The sequence below is a fragment of the Rutidosis leptorrhynchoides genome, chromosome 3, assembly GCF_046630445.1.
Source record: "Rutidosis leptorrhynchoides isolate AG116_Rl617_1_P2 chromosome 3, CSIRO_AGI_Rlap_v1, whole genome shotgun sequence".
Lineage (NCBI taxonomy): Eukaryota > Viridiplantae > Streptophyta > Magnoliopsida > Asterales > Asteraceae > Rutidosis > Rutidosis leptorrhynchoides.
The window spans coordinates 109,535,036-109,556,925 of NC_092335.1; the positions used below are offsets into that span (position 1 = coordinate 109,535,036).

Consider the following 21,890-nt stretch of genomic DNA (forward strand, 5'->3'; position numbering starts at 1 on the left):
TCGAATGGTTTGTATTATAAATCAAGGTATGACTGAATGGGTCCAGATTGACGTATAAACCTGTAAATATGAAGTATATATTGTAGAATTTTGGTATGCAAAGGTACTATAACTATATTTAGTAATACAACTAAATAAAATAAAATAAAATAAAAAAAACAAACGTTTCCATCATGCCAAACAAATCTATACATTGAATAATTACACATTCATACTCCAACATCTAAGCAAGGATTAGATAAGTTTTTTTAAAAAAGGCTCCAACATTCCAAGTAATATTCTGTCAAATATTGCACGATTTCCTTGTAGATGACGTTTTTTTTTATTAAATTACCAAGAGTCTTACACTTGTTTAGAATGAGAACCTTTAAAACACTCCTGCTCCTGAGTCCCAATGAATTGTCTTCTAAAAATTGATGTCACTAACACACACACTTTTGATTATGTAGTTACCATCTTCATAGGTTGTTTCACAAACTTCCCCATAAGCTTGCCCTTAATTGTTAAACCGATTTTGTCACCCTGGAAATGAAAATAGTACATAAGATATGAATCTAAGATATACATAGAAAGCCTATATATAAATGAATGTATCATGTATGAACAATATTCATGACGGTAAGCTATATGTACAATTAAAGGTATCCCTATAAATAAGCTATCAGCTAATATATAATATCCATATAGCAAAAAGACATAAAATTCTAGCTGAAAAAATGAATATTATATAAATAACCTAATCATCCACAAGGATGAGTTCGTTGTGCTTGTCATAGTCGTATCCCTTTTGGACCAACATCCTTACAACAACAAAATTGACAATCTTAGCCTCTTAGGTGTGATATCACGTAATTGAATTACAACAGGATAATTTTTCTGAGCATAGTTATAAGCATGTTAGTAGAAAAGCCTTAGAAAGGATTACATTTTACTTAATACACACATATAACAAATGTTAATGTACCAAGATACAAATGACAGAATACGATTGTTAAACTCACCATATACAAACATATGAGACTTACTCTGATTGAAAGGGAGCAATTGTTATCTGATTTTTTACTTCTCGTGAGAATATATATATATATATATTGAAATTTTCTAATGACAACCCTAAGGGTTGTCATTAAGATATTTAAACATGCTAATTTTGTTTGTACAATAAATATAACCACCCATTTTCTGGAAATAACCACCACCAAGTCAACAAATATACAAGAACTTTATGCATTAATTTTTTCTTAAAGACAACCCTTAGGGTTGTCATTAGAAAATTTCATATATATTTTTGGCAATAGTGATTTTGACAATATTTATAGCACAAAACTGCAAAGTTACAATATGGATAAATACGGAATACGTATCACAATACCAAAAATTTCGTTATGATTCGTTGCAAAAATCCCTTAAATAACGGGAACCAAATCCCTTTCATTTATAAGCTAAAATATAAAATTTAAAGAATACCTACAAAAAAGTTGGAGTAGACTTGACTAATTTTTGTTTGAATTAACAAAATATACTCCGTATCACAATAATCATGTAAGCGGTTTTCAAGGATAGTGCCATATTATCATTCAAAAACTGAGAAAAATGCTCTGATTATTCATAAATCCACAAATATTACTGAGTTTTTAGTCGTCAATAAAGATAAGATTTGACACCTGTAAAATACACTTGGCATTATATGCTAATGACACGGGACTAATGACAAGTAAGCTAATTAATACTCTCTTTTATATAGATAGATAGAATAGATAGATAGATAGATAGATAGATAGATAGATTGTGTTTTCATGTATAAAAATTATAGGCTTTCAACGCTTTTCATGGACAACATTAAATCTCCATTCCAATAAAACCTATTTGTTGCTATGGTTCCGTTTTTAAGTGATATAATCATATAGGATTGTTACTGTTTAACTTCTAAACTTGTGTATTGTTATACGATGCTATACGATGTTGTTGAATAAGTGGTGGTAAGATGCTATAGGATGGTGATATGTTGTTGAATAAGTATGAAGTTTCTTAAAGTTTTATTTCTTATTTTTTTAGAATTGAGCTGTTACAATGATTTGTAATTTAAAGTCAATGCCTTGATTAAGATCATAATTTTATTAAAGGTCACCATTAGAGATGGCAATGATCGGATATGGATCGGGTGAGGCCGTATCTATATCTATATCCATTTATTTATTTTTACTTTTCATCCATCCATATCCATATCCGTCGGGTGAAGAGGGTTAATGGATAATTATCCATATCCGTTTAAATTTATTTTATTTTTAACAATTATAAGCGGTGGTTCACTATATACGATCAAAAGTAATATTTTTAATAGTTTATACGACCGAAAGTCACATTTTACTAATCTATATAACAAATATTCAATAGATAACATATTAAACGTATAAAGATATCGACATGCAAGTTGCTTAGTTTTAGTTACATGGAATCACATTTGAACCACCAAAGTACGATAAATACATTTGATTATTTAAACAAAATAAAATATAAGAAGAAAGTTATATTTTTAGAGAAAATATAAAGAAAGATGAATATGAATATAATTAATGAAATATCACTACATAAATGATACTAATTTGAGTGATAAATTTATATATTTAGTTATTTCGGGTGAAAGCGGGTTCATCCATGGATGGATTTTTTTCATCCACATCCATATCCATATCCATTTAGATCGTCCATATCCACGAATAATCGGGTGGATCGGATGGATATCCACTGGATCGGGTATCCATTGCCATCCCTAGTCACCATTCCGTATTTTTATTTCTAATGTAGGGTGATATATAAGAAAAGACAGTGGCCAATCCATGATGACGCGAGCTATTTAGTTTCAAAATTTATAGCTCACAATAATAATTGTTTGATAAATTTAATTAAATTTCCACGGTTTTTTACCCATCTGTTCTAATTTTTTTTGGTTGAAGTTACACATGTAGCCAAACTACTATATCAATTCAAACTACTATACCAACAAACGTTTGCTTCAACGGTATCAAGCCTCAGTGTGGAAGGCCCCGCGATTAGTTGCCAAGCAACCCGGGTTCAATTCCTGTGGGAGGAAGGTTTTCTCTCCAATTTCCTGCGATTAGTTGCCAAGCAGCCCAGGTCCCGCGATTAGTTGCCAAGCAACCCGGGTAGGAGTTTCCTTCTAGCGTGTGTGAATGCAAATGATGAGGGTCGTTGAAATAAATGATCCGCTGATGCAAATTCGCCGTTAAAAAAAAAAAATCTTTGTACATTTAGACACTTTGATCAATTTAGACACTTTAACCCGTATCAATCTCTTTGTTCATTTAACAGGTAAAGTTCTCGTTTAACTGTATGTACTAGCAAGTGACCTATTTGAATAACACATTTTTTTATTTATGTTGTATATTGTCACAAAATAGTTTAGAAAATATATAGGCTTGATCAGAACAAAGCAATTTCATTAATGATTGTTTTCGTCATTGCCATGGTGTAATACAGGTAATGGGTACCAATAGTAACACATTAAATACTATTTTTTGAGCCGCCGTGCAACGCACGGACTCTTAAATCTAGAAATCATGCCTTTACAATTCATATTTTACCTAACAAGACATCACATTTACATCAATTCGTAACTTTATGTTGTGTAATCAATATATGCATGAACTATAATTTATCAAAGTTTTACTAATGTGGGTTGTTTACAAAAACATATTTTACGAATTCAATCACAACAGTATTTTTTACACTTTTTCTTAATATCGTTATTTCATATATAAGTTTAAAAATCAATAATATTTGCGGATGAATCCCCGTGCAACGCACGGGCTCATAAATATAGTAATTTGAATAAATACAAAAATTAATACTAGTAATTTGAATAAATACAAAAATTAATGCTCCGTACTAAATTGGCATCACACTAACACGTTCAAGAAAATTTATCTATTATAAAATGGGCCTAGCATTTTGTGACCAAATGGGCTTACCATTTTGTAAGTGATAACCCACTTACTCTAATTTTGATGTAGGGTTTTAATTAGTTTATGGAGTACCAATTCGTTTCTCCAGCCACTTCTTATTTATTTCTCTTTTTTTGCCATTCCTAAAATTCACACTAAACTTGCATATACGTGCCAGAAATTTGTCTGGTTCACCAGCAACGGTTGACCCAGCGCACCGACGCAAGAAAGCCGTACACGCCACCGCTGCTGCATCTGTAAAATGATATTCACCACCGCCCAGCTACCGCCACCGCCGGAAACGTACGAATCTGTTCAACAGTGGCAACGGGATTCGATAAACCGAACATCGGTAAATCAAAGACCCGATTTGTTATTCTAACCAGTAGAAACTACGCAACAAATGGTAGGTTTGTGATGAAAGTCATTATTTTGGCGGGAAAACGCTCGAAGAAAAAAATAAAAACATTCAATGCATTGAATGTTTTGCTGCTGAGTTTATTTGCGTCGTTTTGTTTTCATCTTGTGTGAAGTGTTTTTTTTTAACTCGGAATCAAAACATTCAATGCATTGAATGTTTTCACTTTTTTCTTCGAGCGTTTTACCGTCAAAATAATAACATTCATCACAAAGTGTCTGTTTTAAATATTCATATTTTCATGTGATCTTGATGACTGAAAAAAAAAATTCGAGAAAAACGAAAAAAAATTACTTCCCCAAAAAAGTGATTCCCTCTTGATTATATATATATATATATATATATATATATATATATATATATATATATATATATATATATATATATATATATAATTTATCACTAAATGAATGAAAACTAGAGTACCGATCACGATGAATGATCTAGCTCCAATCTAGCTGTTGAAAGAGTAGAGATTCCTTGAAGAACAGCCTTATAATCCTTCTTTGGACCTTGGAATTCGTATGTAACTGAAGGTACATGATGTATATCCAATATGATGAGTTCCTCTTGTTTTTTTGGCTTAAAAGTTAGGTAAAACAACAGATTAGGAAGGGATGCGACCCTTTATAGATGCGCCACATCACTTTAATTTCCAATATTCCAGTGAGTTACAGCTCATATTCAACTAGTTCTGGTCGACTTCACCTACCCCGATGCGCTGCATCTGAGGGTGATGCGCCGCATTGGCCTTCAGAGATGCGACGTGTGCTTGAAATACTCCGCATCTAAAACTGTTGGCATTATTTGGGCAAGGGATGCGCCACATCTGTATCTGTCTTGGCATTCCTGGGCAGTTTTTTATAAAGGGTCTTTGTTTAGGTATCCGCAACGGACTTTCACTCATTTATACAATTTACAACATATAATCTAACCAAATGCACACTAAATATACAAACTTGGATCGAAATGTCGACTAGAAACATGTATCAATCTAGCGATATCAATCGAGTTTGTCATCATTTTCTAGACAAGTTTGTGATTGTATTCATCGACGATATCCTAGTGTATACAAAGACCCCGTATACATCGACGATATCTTAGTGTATACAAAAGTAATATAACCACGACATGTGATTCAATAGTGTTCACGATAAGCTTCCAATACACAGTCTTTGACCATTATCGTATGCATAATGGAATTTATGACAAATCAAAAGGCTATAACTAGAGATGTTGAAGATTTAATACGAAGAATGCAAACTCATACAAGATCTTTATCCAAATGCAAATGTACTCATATAACCATCATTATGGGTCACCTTTCTCGGAAGGCCTTTAGTCTGTCAAAGAAAAAACCTTCTCAAGAATCAACTATTACTCAATTTTCTCTTAAAATACAATTATGCTACTTGAAACAACTAACATTTGTTCAACATGTAGATGTAGTTGTCAAATCTCGTGAATTAAGTGATGGTGCAAATTGGACCCGTTTAAGATGTGTTAGCTGTGTTATCTAATTAGCTGTTGGATAATGAATTGTCAAGATGTTTGTTTCGTTCACTTATTAAAATGACAATAGTTGCACGTGCACAATATAAATCATGTAATTGTTTGCTTTATAATAGAATTGGAAATCGAACTCAAAATCATCAGATTGAAGCATTGAACCTCTTGTACTATGTATTTCATACTTTTGTATACAGTCCGCGTGTAAGTGCAAGAGTTTTTTTATACTAAAAAAAGCAGACATATTGCTTTAGAGATAGAGAATCCAACATTACAAACACCTTACAAGACCAGCCAACATGTCATTCCCCAAAAGAAACCAAAACCAAAGCTTTTTACAAGACATAAAAAGAAGGGACCACCAACTACAACCAACAAAAAACACCAAGAAACAACATGACTACCCAGGCACGAACACAAGGACTCACTATAAAGATGTATGTGTGAGAATTGCCCACTAATATGATGCATGCATTTCAGTCATTTCAAAAGCAATTACATTATACATATCTACTACTTGCAAACCAACATAAAACCACAAGTCTAACAGAAAATAGTCCAATAGAATATGGAAGTAACCATATTCCTCTATCATCTTGGAAAACAACAATAAATCTCCTTATGTAGCAATCAGCATGCAACGACTCGAGAGATCAGACTACCTCAGAAACACAAGTAGGATTGTAGTCTTACAAGTATCTTGAATAGTGATAATAACTTGTACTTTAAAATTCAATACAAGTGCTTACTGCTGCTCCAAAGGAGGTTCAGACGGTCCTCTAGCTATTGGGACACCACTACCACGTACTTACTGATCGCGATTTTGCTAGTTCAACACATATGATACGTCCATGCAATGTCTGCAAACAACCCATATATTAATACCTCCTAAATAGTAAATGCTTTAAAATTAAAATTACTCCAAAACTAATTTTATTGAGTTTGTTCTATACGCAATAAGCCCCTCTCCATTTTATTTTTAAAACATATTAGAAATGTGAAATATGCACAGAGTATCATGTACACATTACACAATATATAAGTCGCTTTATTTTTTAATTTTTGGCGAAAAACAGGAATTAAAACAGAGATCTGAAGACAAAATTGAGTACAACAAAGTGCATACATGATTACAACAACCAGGGGCGGTACTAAGTGGGGGCAACAACCAGAAGACGTAAAGTCTATTGTTCATCAGACAGCTAGTGTTGGTGATTTTAAGGTACTTTTGCTTTAATAATATGATATGAATTTGATGATTTCTTACTATGTTTTTTTTTTGTGCGAAGTTTGATAGTTACAACATTTTTAATTGTAATTTGATGATTTGGGAGGTTTTATGCGATAACAAAGGAGACTTTAGCTATAATAAATAAATCTTAATATTATTATTATTGTATAGTCTGAGAATGTGTGTCAAAGATGATCATAAGAATGAAATCTATAATAATAATTTTTTATATGCTGACTAATGAAATTAAATTTATTTATTTTTCTTGGTTTCATATTAATAGGGTTTGAAAAAGGTATTAGAGTCTGGTGATGATAGAGATGAGAAAGATTCAAAGGGAAGGACAGCATTACATTATTCCTGCTGGTATGGTGAGGTAAGATATGATTGTATCCTACATACATATGCTTCTATTTTTTTTTTCCCCTCTTTTTATACTCACTTCAAGTTTGTTTTTGTGGTCTTTTGTTTTATTTACACCACTGCACCTATATTTGATTTGTACTTTAGAATGCTTGATTAATCCATAAAGTGTCAACAACTCAACATTGATTATTGATAATGAGAGGAATTCCGGGACCTTAATTACTCTGACTGATTGATACTTATGTCGCAATTGTAGGTGAAATTAGTGAAAAAGGTGAGGTGAAATTGGTTGTACACGTTAAATGGCCTGAAAGATACTTATAATCGTATTAAATTGTTTTATTCAGTTTGTTAGGTTAGGAAGTGTTGTTTTGGTTGTTTGCTTTGTTATACTGTTTTGGTTGTTTCAATGTTTTTCTGATAGGGACAAGATGATCAAATGATGAATGTGAGCAAGGAGAGGATGATATGGATGAGGATGATGATTGAAGACTCTTGAAGATGATCTTTGTCCATATGGAACATTTGACATTATAGAACTCTTAAATCTTGACATGTGCTACCAAGTTTTATTTGTTTTTAGTTTTGACCTCTAAATTCATACCCTATATGCTATCAAGTTGTAACTAACATAAGGTATCAATGATCAATGATACTATTATAATGTACTCCAATTGACGTAAAATGTTGGCATAATATTTGGCATTAGTTTGTTCATAATGTTTCAACTTTTAAGTTTTGGTGAGTACAGGATAGGGTGGTTCTCATGTATTTCCTATAAGCATGCTTCGTTTGAAAACCTATAGCATGTATATGCTTTACCATTTTTCCCAGTTAACGATTCAAAGTGTGCATTTCTGTCTATGATAGTTGTTTGGCTTTGGGTATGTATGAAGTATTAATCAATGCCCTGAAATTGTCTGTTAAAAATAAGGCGTATGTTCATAAGGGCGTCCTCAAGATATGTTTTCAGATACCGTTATCCAATTACAACCCGTTTTTGCTCAATGGATACAAAACTCCCATGCTTTAGTAGCATATTACTATCAGTGGCGGATCTAGGAATCGTAGTCACTGGTGTCACTCGTAAAAGCCTAATTTTTTTTCACTATATGGCTTATGTTTTTTTTATCGCGGCGAGATAAGAAAGTTTAACCTTTAAACTTTTGTACATGGTTGCAAAACTCGGCCAACTCGGCCGAGTAATCGGCGATTACTCCTCTGGAAGAACAAAACGAGTAATCGGTGTCTAACTCGTCCATTTACTCGGTCAACGCCGGTCAACGTCGGTCAACGCCGGTCAACGTCATCGGAAAACTCAGTGAAAAGATGAAGGAAAACAGGAGACGATTAATATGAGTTCAATAAGGTTTTGATCGACGTCCAACTCCCTAATTTCTCCAACAACTTTCTCGTCCAACTTTTTTCAGAATTGAAATTAAGAGTTCTGAATCGATTTGATGTGTTTGTTTGTTTAGATAGAACAAATTGAAGGAACATACCTGTAATGTCTCGATTTCCATCCATGAAGAGAACAAACAATTTAGGGTTTGGTGACTGAGCGGTTGAAGAAGAAGAAGTGGGTAGCGTGATTGCTACTGGTAGGGTTTCTGAGTCATTTTATTATTTTTTTAACTTACATTCAAACCCCCTAAAGTTTAACTGTTATTTATTTTAACACCTCAAGTTTAGTTTTTCTTTCAACTTCATTATTAAATATATACAAATCTAACCCCTCCAATTAAAATAAATATTTATATGTAACTAAACTTTACATATTTAACATATATATTTATAAATTTTATATATTTAACATATATATATTCATAAAAATGTTTGTTTATAGCTAATATATATATTATATATCTATAATATATTGAAAATATTTAGTTATATTAGAAAAGTCAACAAAAGTCAACATCCGAGTACTCCCCGAGTCGCCGATTACTCCTCAAAAACCTCCGGCCGAGTACTCCCCGAGTCGCGAGTTTTACAACCTTGCTTTTGTAAAAAGTCAATCGATTTTTTAATATATATATATATATATATATATATATATATATATATATATATATATATATATATATATATATATATATATATATATATATATATATCCTTTTTTCCTTCACTAATCTAAACCACATTTTTACATTATTAATTTATCAATTTACATCAACTTTGGATGGTAATAACAATTTACATCACGATATTGATTTATTCTCCTTATGTAAATGTAATACGGAGTAGTATTCAACATAAAAATAGACTCTGCAATTTACTCTGTACAAGGTATCTGACAACATTTAGCTTCATTAAATTTTTTTAGGGGCTTGGATGCTAAAGTGTGAAATTTTAGGGACCTTAGTTGTATTTAAATACAATAAGTAGGTACTGTAAAAGAAACTATTACTCCATCTTCTTTCTTGATCATATCGTGAAATCTGCAGATACTTTCTTTTATAAAAACAAACCCTACCTTTTAAATCTGCAAATAATTTCTACTACAAAATCAAACCCTAACTCTTAAAATCAAAAGTTCACTGGTAACACGAACCCTAACTTTTAAATCTGCAAATAATTTCTACTACAAATCAAACCCTAACTCTTAAAATCAAACCCGATCTTAAAATATCATCCATTCATAAAATCCTCTAATTAACTAAACGGACTCTCTACATGGGCCTTGACTGTACGGGCCTTGACTATCTATCCCGATTTATGGGTAGGGTTGATATCAAATCAAACCCTGATTTCGTCCCTTGCGTAATTATCAAATCTAAAAATATCATCCATTATCCATCGTGTTCTCCTTCCCCCGTGATCCCAAAATAAAGGTTTTATCAGAAACCTAAGTCACCCCCAACTATTTATCCTCAATCTATAAATAATTTTGTTAGTGATTTATTGTATTCAACAACTCAATCATCATGACTCAGGTAAACTTATCAATTCAACTTCCTATTATTAGTTTCTATTTACTCTTTGAATCCTCACCGTTTGATTCACTGTAGTTTACTAAAGCTTTGCAGTAATTAAGTAAATAGGTTTCGTAGATGGACTGTTTGATTATTGAATAATATTTGTTGATTTATTGATAGTGCTAGGTTAATGTTTATTTGTTAGGGTTTGCTTTATGTTAATGGTTTTGATTGTGTTGTGTCATGTTGTGTTGTGTTTTTGGTTATAGGTCAATGAGAAAGATGCTGCGTTCAAACATGAGACTTCTACTGGTATGTGTTTTGAAGTTTAGTTGGTGGTGAAGATATAACATACGGATAAATGAATATTGATTGATTGGATGATTGGTCTTAAATTAGTTACATATACAGATAACTTGATGAGGATCAAGATTCGTTGGAAGACAAGCGCTTGTCGCAAGTCTCGCAACAAATAATTAAAACACCAACATCAACGTGATTTAATTGAACAAATTTTCACCCAAATAATGACGTGAATTATTGATTGAAGCTGGAATGCAGCAAGCTTTAAACAATGAATTAATATTAATCAAAAAGATAGATAGATAGTTGGTTCTTCCGTATTATTATTATTATATATATATATATATATAGGGGCATGATCAATGGGGAAGTAACCAATCGGGGGGAAGCAAATTATTTTTTTTTTCGTTTTTTTGGAATTTTTTTTTCCGGCATCAAGATCACACGAAAATATGAACATTTAGAAGAGACACTTCGTGATGAATGTCATTATTTAGGCGGGAAAACGATCGACAAAAATAACATTCAAGATAATATTGTTCGTGAAGAATATGAACGTTTTTTTTTCATGTTTTGTGAAGTAAAATTTAGCCCGATTTAGAGTTTAGGGTTTAGGGTTTGGTGTTTTGGGTTTAAACCCAAAACACCAAACCCTAAACCCTAAACTCTAAACCGTTCGTGTTAAAAACTAAATCTAAACCCTAAATCTAAACCCTAAACCCTAAATTTCTAAACCCTAATATCTAAACCCTAATATCTAAACCCCAATAGCTAAAACCTCAACATACGCTCGAAAAACACGATAATTGTTATATATTACTTCTTCGAGCGTTTTCCCGCCAAAATAAAAACATTTATCACAAAGTGTCTCTACTAAATGTTCATATTTTCGTCTCATCTATAATGTTCGTGAACAAAGTTTTTTCAAAAAACGAAAAAAAAAAAAAAAAAGTTTTTGCTTCCCCCCGATTGGTTACTTCCCTCTTGATCTATATATATATATATATATATATATATATATAGGGTTATAATCAAGAGGAAAGCACTTTTTTAGGGAAGGAAGTAAAATTAATTTTTTTATTTTTCGTTTTTTTCGATTTTTTTTTCTTGAATGTTATTCTTCCATTGTTTTTCAATCATATGTGAATTTTTTTTTCAAGATATATATATATATATATATATATATATATATATATATATATATATATATATATATTATCCGTAAAAGAAAGACTCAAGCTAACCGACTCAAGCTAGGACTCCAACTCGGTAATATTTAATTAAATAATGAAACAAGATATCTTAATAATTAAACAAAATAAGACTATCTTTGACTCTTTTATCCTAACCAACTAATACGGATCAACTAATAAGGGAGCGAAAATCTCACGCGAACGCCTTTGATCCTTCCATGTGTAATTAAAGGCTTCAAGTTCTATGCCTTTGCTTCAACAGTGACCATATGTTTCTTCATTGTTGATTGTACTTTGTGTGTGTGTGTGTGTCACGTGATAGTATTATCTTTTGATCAATCTAAAGTTGTTGAAGTGAATTATTATTAATTTTTTAATGCAGAAGTGAAGAATGACCCAGCCGTAAAGAGAACATCCTCAGAATCAAGCTCTTAAGATATACCGTCCATGCCATTTGACTTTTCATCTATAGTTGATCTATTCTATGTATGATACTTTCTATCATACCTATTCATGAGTGCATAATATATGTATGTCTACTACATACATAAATAATACATACACACACATGCGGCTCAGTTGGTATATATATATATATATATATATATATATATATATATATATATATATATATATATATTATGTTAAAAATTTTAATAATTAATAGGTACCTATAATAACCAAATTAAAAGGATTGGTGTACAAGTAATAAAAAGCCACATGTACTTGACTCTAGCAATAAGACAGCCAATAAATTGTTTAGTGTAGAGCTTTTGTTCCGAGGTGATTTACATATTTTATGTTTTTGGGGCTGGTTATAGGATCCAAGCATTAAGGAATTAGCAAAAAAAATAGAAAAAGATCCTACATGTAACCAACTTGCTGAGATACTCCAACAAGCTTTCCATGGTGCTGATGAAGGTGTTCACCAGTCTTTTTATATCATTCAGCAGCAGGTTAAGGTTATGCAGAAACCAGAAGTCATAGACATGGTTGAATGCCTTTGCAATACTATAATGCAGGTACTATTTCGTGTCATCTAGCTTATGTTGTTGTGGTCATGTGATACAACATTAATGGCTTTTTTAATTTTTTATTTTGTCTATATACTGCAGGATCCATCAATGTCTCGGATACTTGAGAGTTGATCTAATCCGGCAATAAAAAATCCACGTGAAGAGCTAATAGCACGTATCAAAAAGGATCCATCTGTTATAGGAGAGATGCAATTAACATCTATGATGAGGTTGTTCAATTTTTAAACATCATTTCATACATGATTAACATGCAACAAACTTTTTAAATAATGATTTTTGTGTTTTTATTCGAGGGAAGTGAGTTATTAGAGTTTTATGAAATATTATCAATATATTTGTTACTAGTACATGGATTTAAAATTGTTTGGTTTTTCATCTTGACCACAACTAGGTACTTGAGTGAGCAAATTTTTATAAAGAAACTGGGTGAAGAAGCATTAAATCCGGTAGCTAAAGAAGACGTAATGTCTATTGTTCATCAGACAGCTAGTGTTGGTGACTTTAAGGTACTTTTGCTTTAATAATATGATATGAATATAATGATTTCTTACTATGTTTTTTTTTTTTTTGTTTTTTTTTTTTTTTTTTTAGTGCGAAGTTTGATAGTTAAAACATTTTTAATGGTAATTTGATGATTCAGGAGGTTTTATGCAATAACAAGGGAGACTTTAACCATCATCATTGTATAGTCTGAGAATGTGTATCAAAGATGATCATAAGAATGAAATCTATAATAATAATAATTTTTTATATGCTGACTAATGAAAAGAAATTTATTTATTTTCTTGGTTTCATATTAATAGGGTTTGAAAAAGGCATTAGAGTCTGGTGATGATAAAGATGAGAAAGATTCAAAGGGAAGGACAGCATTACATTATTCCTGCTGGTATGGTGAGGTAAGATATGATTGTATACTAGAAACATATGCTTTTGTTTTTTTTCTTTGTGGTGTTTTGTTTTATTTACACCTCTGCACCTAATATTTGATTTGTACTTTTGAATGCTTGATTAATCCATAAAGTGTCAACAAATCAACATTGATTATTGATAATGAGAGCAATTGTAGTTGAAATGTGCTCAAGTTCTTCTTGAGGCTGGAGCAAAGCTGGATGCATTGGATAACAGAAAAAGTACGGCCCTCCATTATGCCGCTTGTTATGGAAGGAAAGAATGTGTTGCCCTCTTACTTGCTCCATTATGCCGCTTGTTATGGAAGGAAAGAATGTGTTGCCCTCTTACTTGCTAATGGTGCAGACGTGTAAGCTTATCATTTACCTAATCCACATCCACATTACTTTATATAACTTATATATAAATGTTTGGGTGGTTTGGGTAACGGGTCAATGCGAGCAAGTTCCAGGACATGTTACAGTTTTGTTTGGTAACGCTTGGCACTTGACCCGTCTGCAAACACTTTTTTTTTCCTTCTATTTTTATTTTCTTTGAATTTTTTAATAGCTAGTGGTTAATTATATCAACATGTTCAGCCCGTTTCGACATCCGACCCACACAAGCAATAGGATAACCCAAACAAACGTTTATATAGGGTCGAACTGGCTACTAGTATTTTCAGGTTTGCTGCTTGTATTAAATTTCTGATTTTCTTGATTTAGTACTCTGCAAAACATGGACGGACAGACACCTATTGATTTCGCAGAAGTTAACAACCACATTCAGGTACTAAAGCTGCTCGAATGCTTTTCTACAAGCAGGGGCGGATCTAGTTAGTTAGGAGTGGTTGCACTTGCAACCGGTCAATTTGGGCTAGACTACTATTACTTAGGCTGAGTTTGTATAGTAATACCAAGATTTAATAGTGTGCAACCATTCAGAAGAAGAAGTTGAGTGTTAATGGAAGGTTTTGGAGTCCAATTTAATAATAGAGAGAGAGAGATAATGGAAGAGATGAAGGAGAGAGACCTTTCAAGGGCCCACTACCTTATTTACGGTACATTTTAATCTTATACTATAAATCATTTTAAACCTTCAGTACGAGTATTAGTTTAATTTATTATGCTATATACGGAGTAACTTTTTTATTAGTAATTGTTAACAAACGTACGTTCTCCATTTACTTAATTTTGGTGTCACATGGCAGCTTTTTTGTTGTTGGCGAAAACTTTGTTGACGAGCTAAATATGTAGAGAACACATTAATTTTTGGGGAGTGATTCGTACTGGGATGGCATCGGGCCGGGTTTGGGCCGGGTTTAGGTAATCCCAGTCCCAAACCCGATTAAGAAACCCTGTCCCAAACCCGGTCCCATACCCGGCAGGTCCCATTTACTTACTATCGGGTTTCGGGTTTCCCCACGGGTATTCGGGGTACCCATTTACTTACTATCGGGTAAAGATGTTGTCCGAAGAGTGTCAGTCTTCATTTATAAAAAATATAATTTATAAAAAATATAGATACATATATATATATATATATATATATATATATATATATATATATATATATATATATATATATATATATATATATATATATATATATTATTTTATAATTTGAAAGAGTACAGTATATTCCATGCCAAGCACTTTATGGCCATAAAATCCCATCGAAGTTTATCATACAACAACAAATACAACATAACAGCTGCATATGGAATACTTAAAATAAAATAAATAGAAACACAGACAACTCATGGCATATGTAATGAAGCTGAGAAACAGGACCTGAGTTGGTGAGAGCTCAACATACAACCCGAGTGACTAAACCATCTACATAATATATATATATATATATATATATATATATATATATATATATATATATATATATATATATACACACACACATATATATGATCAATTATTGAAATTTAAACGGGTCTCTTTTCGGGTATACGAGCCGGGTAACCGGGTTTGTATCTAAAACCGTACCCGAACCCAAACCCGGCCCGCGGACCCGCAAACCCGGACCGAACCCGGCCCAAAAATATCGGGTTTCGGGTTTCCCAGTCGGGTACGGGTCTTTTTGCCATCCCTATATCGTACACCACTTTTAACCGTACACTACCAAATATGCATTATGATATTGTACATTACAATATTGTAAAACATCTTTAGTGGTGTATGGCTAAAAATTAGTGGTGTACGGATCATCACCTTTAATTTTACTTGGGTCTTTGCTTTTTTTCCAGATAATTTATGGTTGATAGATCTATATACACTACCAAAATATTATTTTAATGTTCATTGATGTAAATCAAACACTTATATACGGAGTAGCATTTTAATTATAAATTAGATCACTTTTGAGATTAAATTGACATTTCACTCGTCGATAGAAAATCTTAGATCTATCCATATATTTTGATATGATTTTGTGCTACCAGTCACCCTAAATCCTGGGTCCGATACTTCCTACAAGTGGATCATCTTTGGTGTCAGAAAGTGGCCACTTTTTAAGTTTCTTGTGTTGAATCATCATATGATCATATCATATCTCGTACTTTTTTTTATCTTGTAATAATTACGTAATTTAACCTTGTCATCCTTTTGGTAAACGTTGTGTACTTTGAAGTTATTGTAACAGATGTGTTAATTTCATAACTTATATCTTCATGTTAATTAGATTTACTTTTAGTGGTCACGTGGTTCTAAACCATGACCCCTTATCGAGATAACTTTATCATCACGAACACAGATGTATCCGGCTATCCGCCGCAACTTCTTGAGTTCTATATACCAGGACGTTTCGTTCCGTAAAGGGCCTTCCTAAGTTTGCATATCTGTGAAGAAAATTGTGAAGAAAATTGAGGGTACCGTTTGGTTGAAACATGAACACCTGAGACTAACATTTAAGCACACTTTATTAACATATATATACACATTAGGTTTTTGAGCTCGTGCATTGCACGAATGTGTAAAAAAATCGTACAAAAAATACAATTTGCAGTTCATATTGGTATGTAATAGCGATATAGGAAAAGTATAAAAATTACCAAATAAAATCACTCATAAATCACAAGACCACATAGAGTTGAAAACTTACGAAGAAAATTTAAAGTTCTTTTGGTTTAAGAGCTCGCAGTGTTGACAAATTTTAAAAGTGATTTTGCGTGATGTCTCCCGCGAGTTTAATTTTAGAAAAGTTGTTAGTCATTTCAGCAAAATTGTAACACCTTCCATTTTTTTTAATTACACAGCGGAATCTTTATACATATAATAATTAAGTATCCATAATTATATTTTACAATACCACACAGTTATCATAGATCATCTGGTGTCACGTTAAACAACTATTCTTATGTTATACAAAAGAACTCGGAGTTTGTTCTTCAAACATATCCAGCACAATAAGCTCCTCCCAAAACCCTACCATACAAATCTACCTGCAGGGGAGGAAGTGAGGGGTTAGCACGAGGCTAAGTGAATTACACAGTCCTAACAGGTATAAGCATATATCATCAAGCTAGCCGATATACAAACAAGGTCTCGATAACAAGAGGATCGGCGGCCTTGTCACACCCCCAAATAGGGCATGGGGTATTTGTGACTAATTATATCAAATCACAGTTGTATAAACGAGAACGACTCTATATGAGACGTTTTATTGAGTTTTGCAGCGGAAGATAAATAGATTACAGTGTATTTAATAAACAACGCATTAAATGTCTTTAATTGATATGATATGTAATGAAGACTCCAAGCATAGCAAACAATCATCATCAAATTAGCAAATGCAAGTCCTTCAAATTATCCATGAATGACTCGTTGAAATGTTGCTTTCAATTAGCAAATACACAGCGGAAGCATTATGTAGGACCTGAGAATAAACATGCTTAAAAAGTCAACACGAGGTTGAGTGAGTTCATAGGTTTATCATAAATTAATAGTTCAGTATAGCATTAGACCACAAGATTTAAGTTTAAAGTTGATTGATACCAAATATATCAATCGAAAGAGTTGCTGTTTGTAATATCACGACTAAACGAAAGTTACCCCGTGACACTTGTTATTCATGTCGTTGAATCATTATTATGTAGTCAAAGACCAACGGTCAACTGACTAGAGACGTCACTCTCAGTAGTGCTACTCACAATAACTAAGCTTGCATCTTATACCTCAGCAATTAACGATATTACGACAGGGATTTAGCATGACAAAGCATGTATATAGCATAAAAGTTTGAGTACTTGTGTCTAAACGTAAAACAGTTATAATAGTTGCGCATGTATTCTCAGCCCAAAAATATATATAAAAAGGGAGCTATGAAAACTCACGATACGATACGATAGTTTGTAGCAAATATGCATAGGATGGCACTGAACAAGTACAGAGTTGACCTCGGATTCACGAACCTATATCAGTTTTATATATATTAAAACATGTAATCGTAATTGAACAATTTCACATATTATAACTTATATTATATATTATGTATATTTAATTTGTGTATATGTATTTAAAATGATAAATATTTATATAGTTATATTAATATATATTTGGTTAGTATTATATTAAAAATACCTAATTTGTTATATAAGAATATTTATATAAAAATGTTAATATATTTGATATATAATTATATGAAATATAATTGTAGTATATGAAATAAGTGTATTCGGTGTACAAAATATTTATTAGTAAAAATGATAGTTTCGATAATAATGATTTACTAATAATTATAATAATAATGGTAATAATACTAATTTTAATACAAATAATAGTTTTACTAATAATTAAAAAGTAAAGATGATAGTTTTAGCAAAAATGATATTAATAATAATGGTAAGTTTAATAATAATTATAGTTTTAATAAATATTTTAATGATCATGTTAATATTAATAATAATAGTAATACTTATTAATAATAATAATAATAATAATAACAATAATAATAATAATACTAATAGTAATAAGAATAATAATAATAAATGAAAACTACCTTTATAAGCCTTTTCTAAAAAAAATTGCCCAAGACGGGGCTCGAACCCGTGACCCCTCGTTAAACACCAACACCCCTAACCAATAGACTGTCTTCGTTTTTCTGTTTTAATTCATAATCCATTTATATTTAACCCCACTTTGTTTTCTGTTTCCATTTCTTCTTGTTTCACACCTAAATTGACCATCGATCCTCAATAACCACAAAATACAATTCCAATTTAGGACTTGAAACTTAATTAACAGCTTATTTTTAGGGAAGTTTGTTCAATAGACAAAACAAAACAAAAATATACATATATATAAATTCTGCTGTTCGATGATGAAGAACAAAAAAAAAAATGATTTTGATTTGTAGGATGTGACGATCGCTCCAAATCCATATGGACGAACACGTCATTCATCGATTTTATTGCGAGGTATTTGATCTCTATATGATACGTTTTGTAAATATTGCATTCTTTTGAAAAGGCACACCATAAATGAATATTTAAATCAAAGGTTTTCGACATCTGATGATTTCTACATATAGACAATCACCGTAATATAATAGTTTACAATAGTACTTCCGTTGACAATGCAGTCAAAATAAGATACATGGTGATGATTTGGTGAATGCAACGTTTCCTTGAAAAACATGCCATGTAAGACTCCATGGACATAGCTTGTCTAACATATAAGCAAACAGCGGAAGACTTCTAGGGAACCTGAGAATAAACATGCTAACAAGTGTCAACACAAAGGTTGGTGAGTTCATAGTGTTAATGTTTTGCATAATCTGTACATAAAGGTGAATCACAAGATTTCAGTTGTTTCATCCAGAAACGTTTATCAAAATATTCTACGAAATTGAGCACCCTGGTAACTAAACTTAACGTATATATAATTTATACCCTTTGTATAATCATCTTAATAATACAGGCAAACCAACGTGTACGCTTATCAAATAGCATACGTCCGTTAAAAGGCTAGTGCTCTAGCTCGGACGGGGATATCAAGCCCTATGGATCCGTATATAACTACTCGCGCCCACCAGTTCTTATAACCGGCAGTTACTAGTTACCAAAGCTAAGGGATTTTCGGTTCAAACTCGGTGTAGAATTTAGTATGTACTTGTATCCATTGCGTTTAAAATAAAGTACATGTATTCTCAGCCCAAAAATATAGATTTCAAAAGCAATTAAAAAGGGAGCAAATGAAACTCACCTTAGCAGCATATAAAGTCGTTCACCAAAATGTGACCGAAACTCGGATTACCAAATAACCGTAGATCTCAACCTAGAGAACATATGTTGGTCAATAAATGTCTATCAAGCTAGGTCAGGTCATAGTGTATCTCAATCCTAATGCTCGATATCGACATACAAAAGTTATCCAAAGTCGTTTCAAAAAGTCAATTTTGACAATAGTTCAGCACAACGAGATGTGCCTTATATAAGGATTCATTTACTCGGCTGGTAATATTCAAAAATCCAATTTATCAATCTTACAAACAAGTTGTTTAAATATTAATTGCAGATTCAAAAGCAATTCCAATTAACGTCAATCATAATTCAGTTGACCATATCTTTTGATTCGTTCATCGAAATTACGCGATTTCTAAATGAAAAGTTATTGATTTTTCGTCAGCTTTCCAAAAATATGCATATCATATACCTTTTATCAGTAATATATGTATTTAATTCGTGATTCATCATAAACTGTTTAACGACGAAATTTAGCATACAAGCATGCATAAACATATATACTCGAGCACTAGTCAGGGATGCACTATTAATATATAAAAGATAAGATATGAATGCTCACGTATCAATATTGTGATTCAATATTGCAGGAAAGTACGTAGACGTAACAGAGGTGATAAACACTAGGTTTGATTTGCAAACAATACCCACGAACATTACCCATAACCTCCATAGCTATAACCCATAGTTTCCTTAGCTTTATCCCGCTTGAAAACCATTTTTGAAATCGTTTGGACATAACCTCGTCGTAGTATTTTATGTATAATACTATTAATAATAATATTAATCTTAATGATAATATATAATTGTTCGCGAATCGTTGAGAACAATCGAATAATAATTGATTACATGAATATAGTTCCAAAACTTGAGACTCAACATTACAGACTTTGCTTATCGTGTCAAAAACATTAAATCATTTAAAGATAAAGTTTAAATTTGGTCAAAAATTTTCGGGTCGTCACATAGGACGTTATAGACTATGATCTCAACACGAATTATGTTTAAAATTACTCCTAGAAACTTCACAAATCGTCAATTTAATCTGAATCATCAAATTAAACTCGAATTTGATCAAGAACACTTGTTGATTTTTTTTTATTCATAAACTTTGACTCAAAAATTAGAACTCGATAGAAAAAATTAGACCTTGAAACTTTACAGATAGTTTAAATGAAAGATTTATAACAATGCTGAAATTTTACATTTTGAAATTGGATTCGATTTCGGGTTTTTGAAAAATGAGGAAAGAACAGGGATACGAAGCTGTTTTTTTTTTATTTTATGAATTGTAGTAGTAAATTGTGATAAACATACAGATAACACTCGTCTGAATTTATAGCCAAAGAGATTTGATTATATAAATATGATGAATGGATTGTCGACTCATAATTCATGATTCCACAGAAAAAAAATAAAAAAAATAAAAAATACAGAAAGCAGATATGATATCTCGAAAATCGTTTGTTATTAGCTAATATTGGATTCACGATCAGATAGCAGAAAGAAAATAAAAAAAATTGAAAAAGTTGAATACCTAATTTAATCCGGTTTCTGTTTGTTATATATATATATATATATATATATATATATATATATATATATATATATATATATATATATATATATATATTTTAAATATCAATAATTAGTAAATATATAATAATAAGAATACTTTTAGTATTAATACTAATAATACTTATTTTAATTATAATAATGATATTAATTTAATATTAATAATAATAATTAAAGTAATAATAATAATACAACAACTATATTATCTTGCATATTATTTTACATAATTAAATC

At 31.5% G+C, this 21,890-nt stretch overlaps 1 protein-coding gene across 1 annotated transcript; it reads left to right on the plus strand.

Moving 5' to 3' along the window:
- Positions 1-9,928: 9,928 nt before the first annotated feature.
- Positions 9,929-14,822, plus strand: LOC139896648 (uncharacterized). Its single transcript, XM_071879294.1, has 10 exons — positions 9,929-10,425; positions 10,677-10,719; positions 12,286-12,389; positions 12,725-12,925; positions 13,019-13,149; positions 13,332-13,446; positions 13,744-13,836; positions 14,007-14,078; positions 14,131-14,198; positions 14,554-14,822. The coding sequence occupies exons 5-10, from the start codon at positions 13,127-13,129 to the stop codon at positions 14,666-14,668; spliced, it is 486 nt and encodes a 161-aa protein (XP_071735395.1). The 5' UTR covers positions 9,929-10,425; positions 10,677-10,719; positions 12,286-12,389; positions 12,725-12,925; positions 13,019-13,126; the 3' UTR covers positions 14,669-14,822.
- The last annotated feature ends 7,068 nt before the right edge of the window (positions 14,823-21,890 follow it).

Excerpts from the sequence above, each read along its gene's own strand:
- LOC139896648 (XM_071879294.1), top strand. The coding sequence starts at position 13,127 with ATGCAATTAACATCTATGATGAG. Across the intron at positions 13,447-13,743 it reads CTAGTGTTGGTGACTTTAAG|GGTTTGAAAAAGGCATTAGA; the intron begins GTACTTTTGCTT and ends TCATATTAATAG. Across the intron at positions 14,199-14,553 it reads CTTGCTAATGGTGCAGACGT|TACTCTGCAAAACATGGACG; the intron begins GTAAGCTTATCA and ends TTCTTGATTTAG.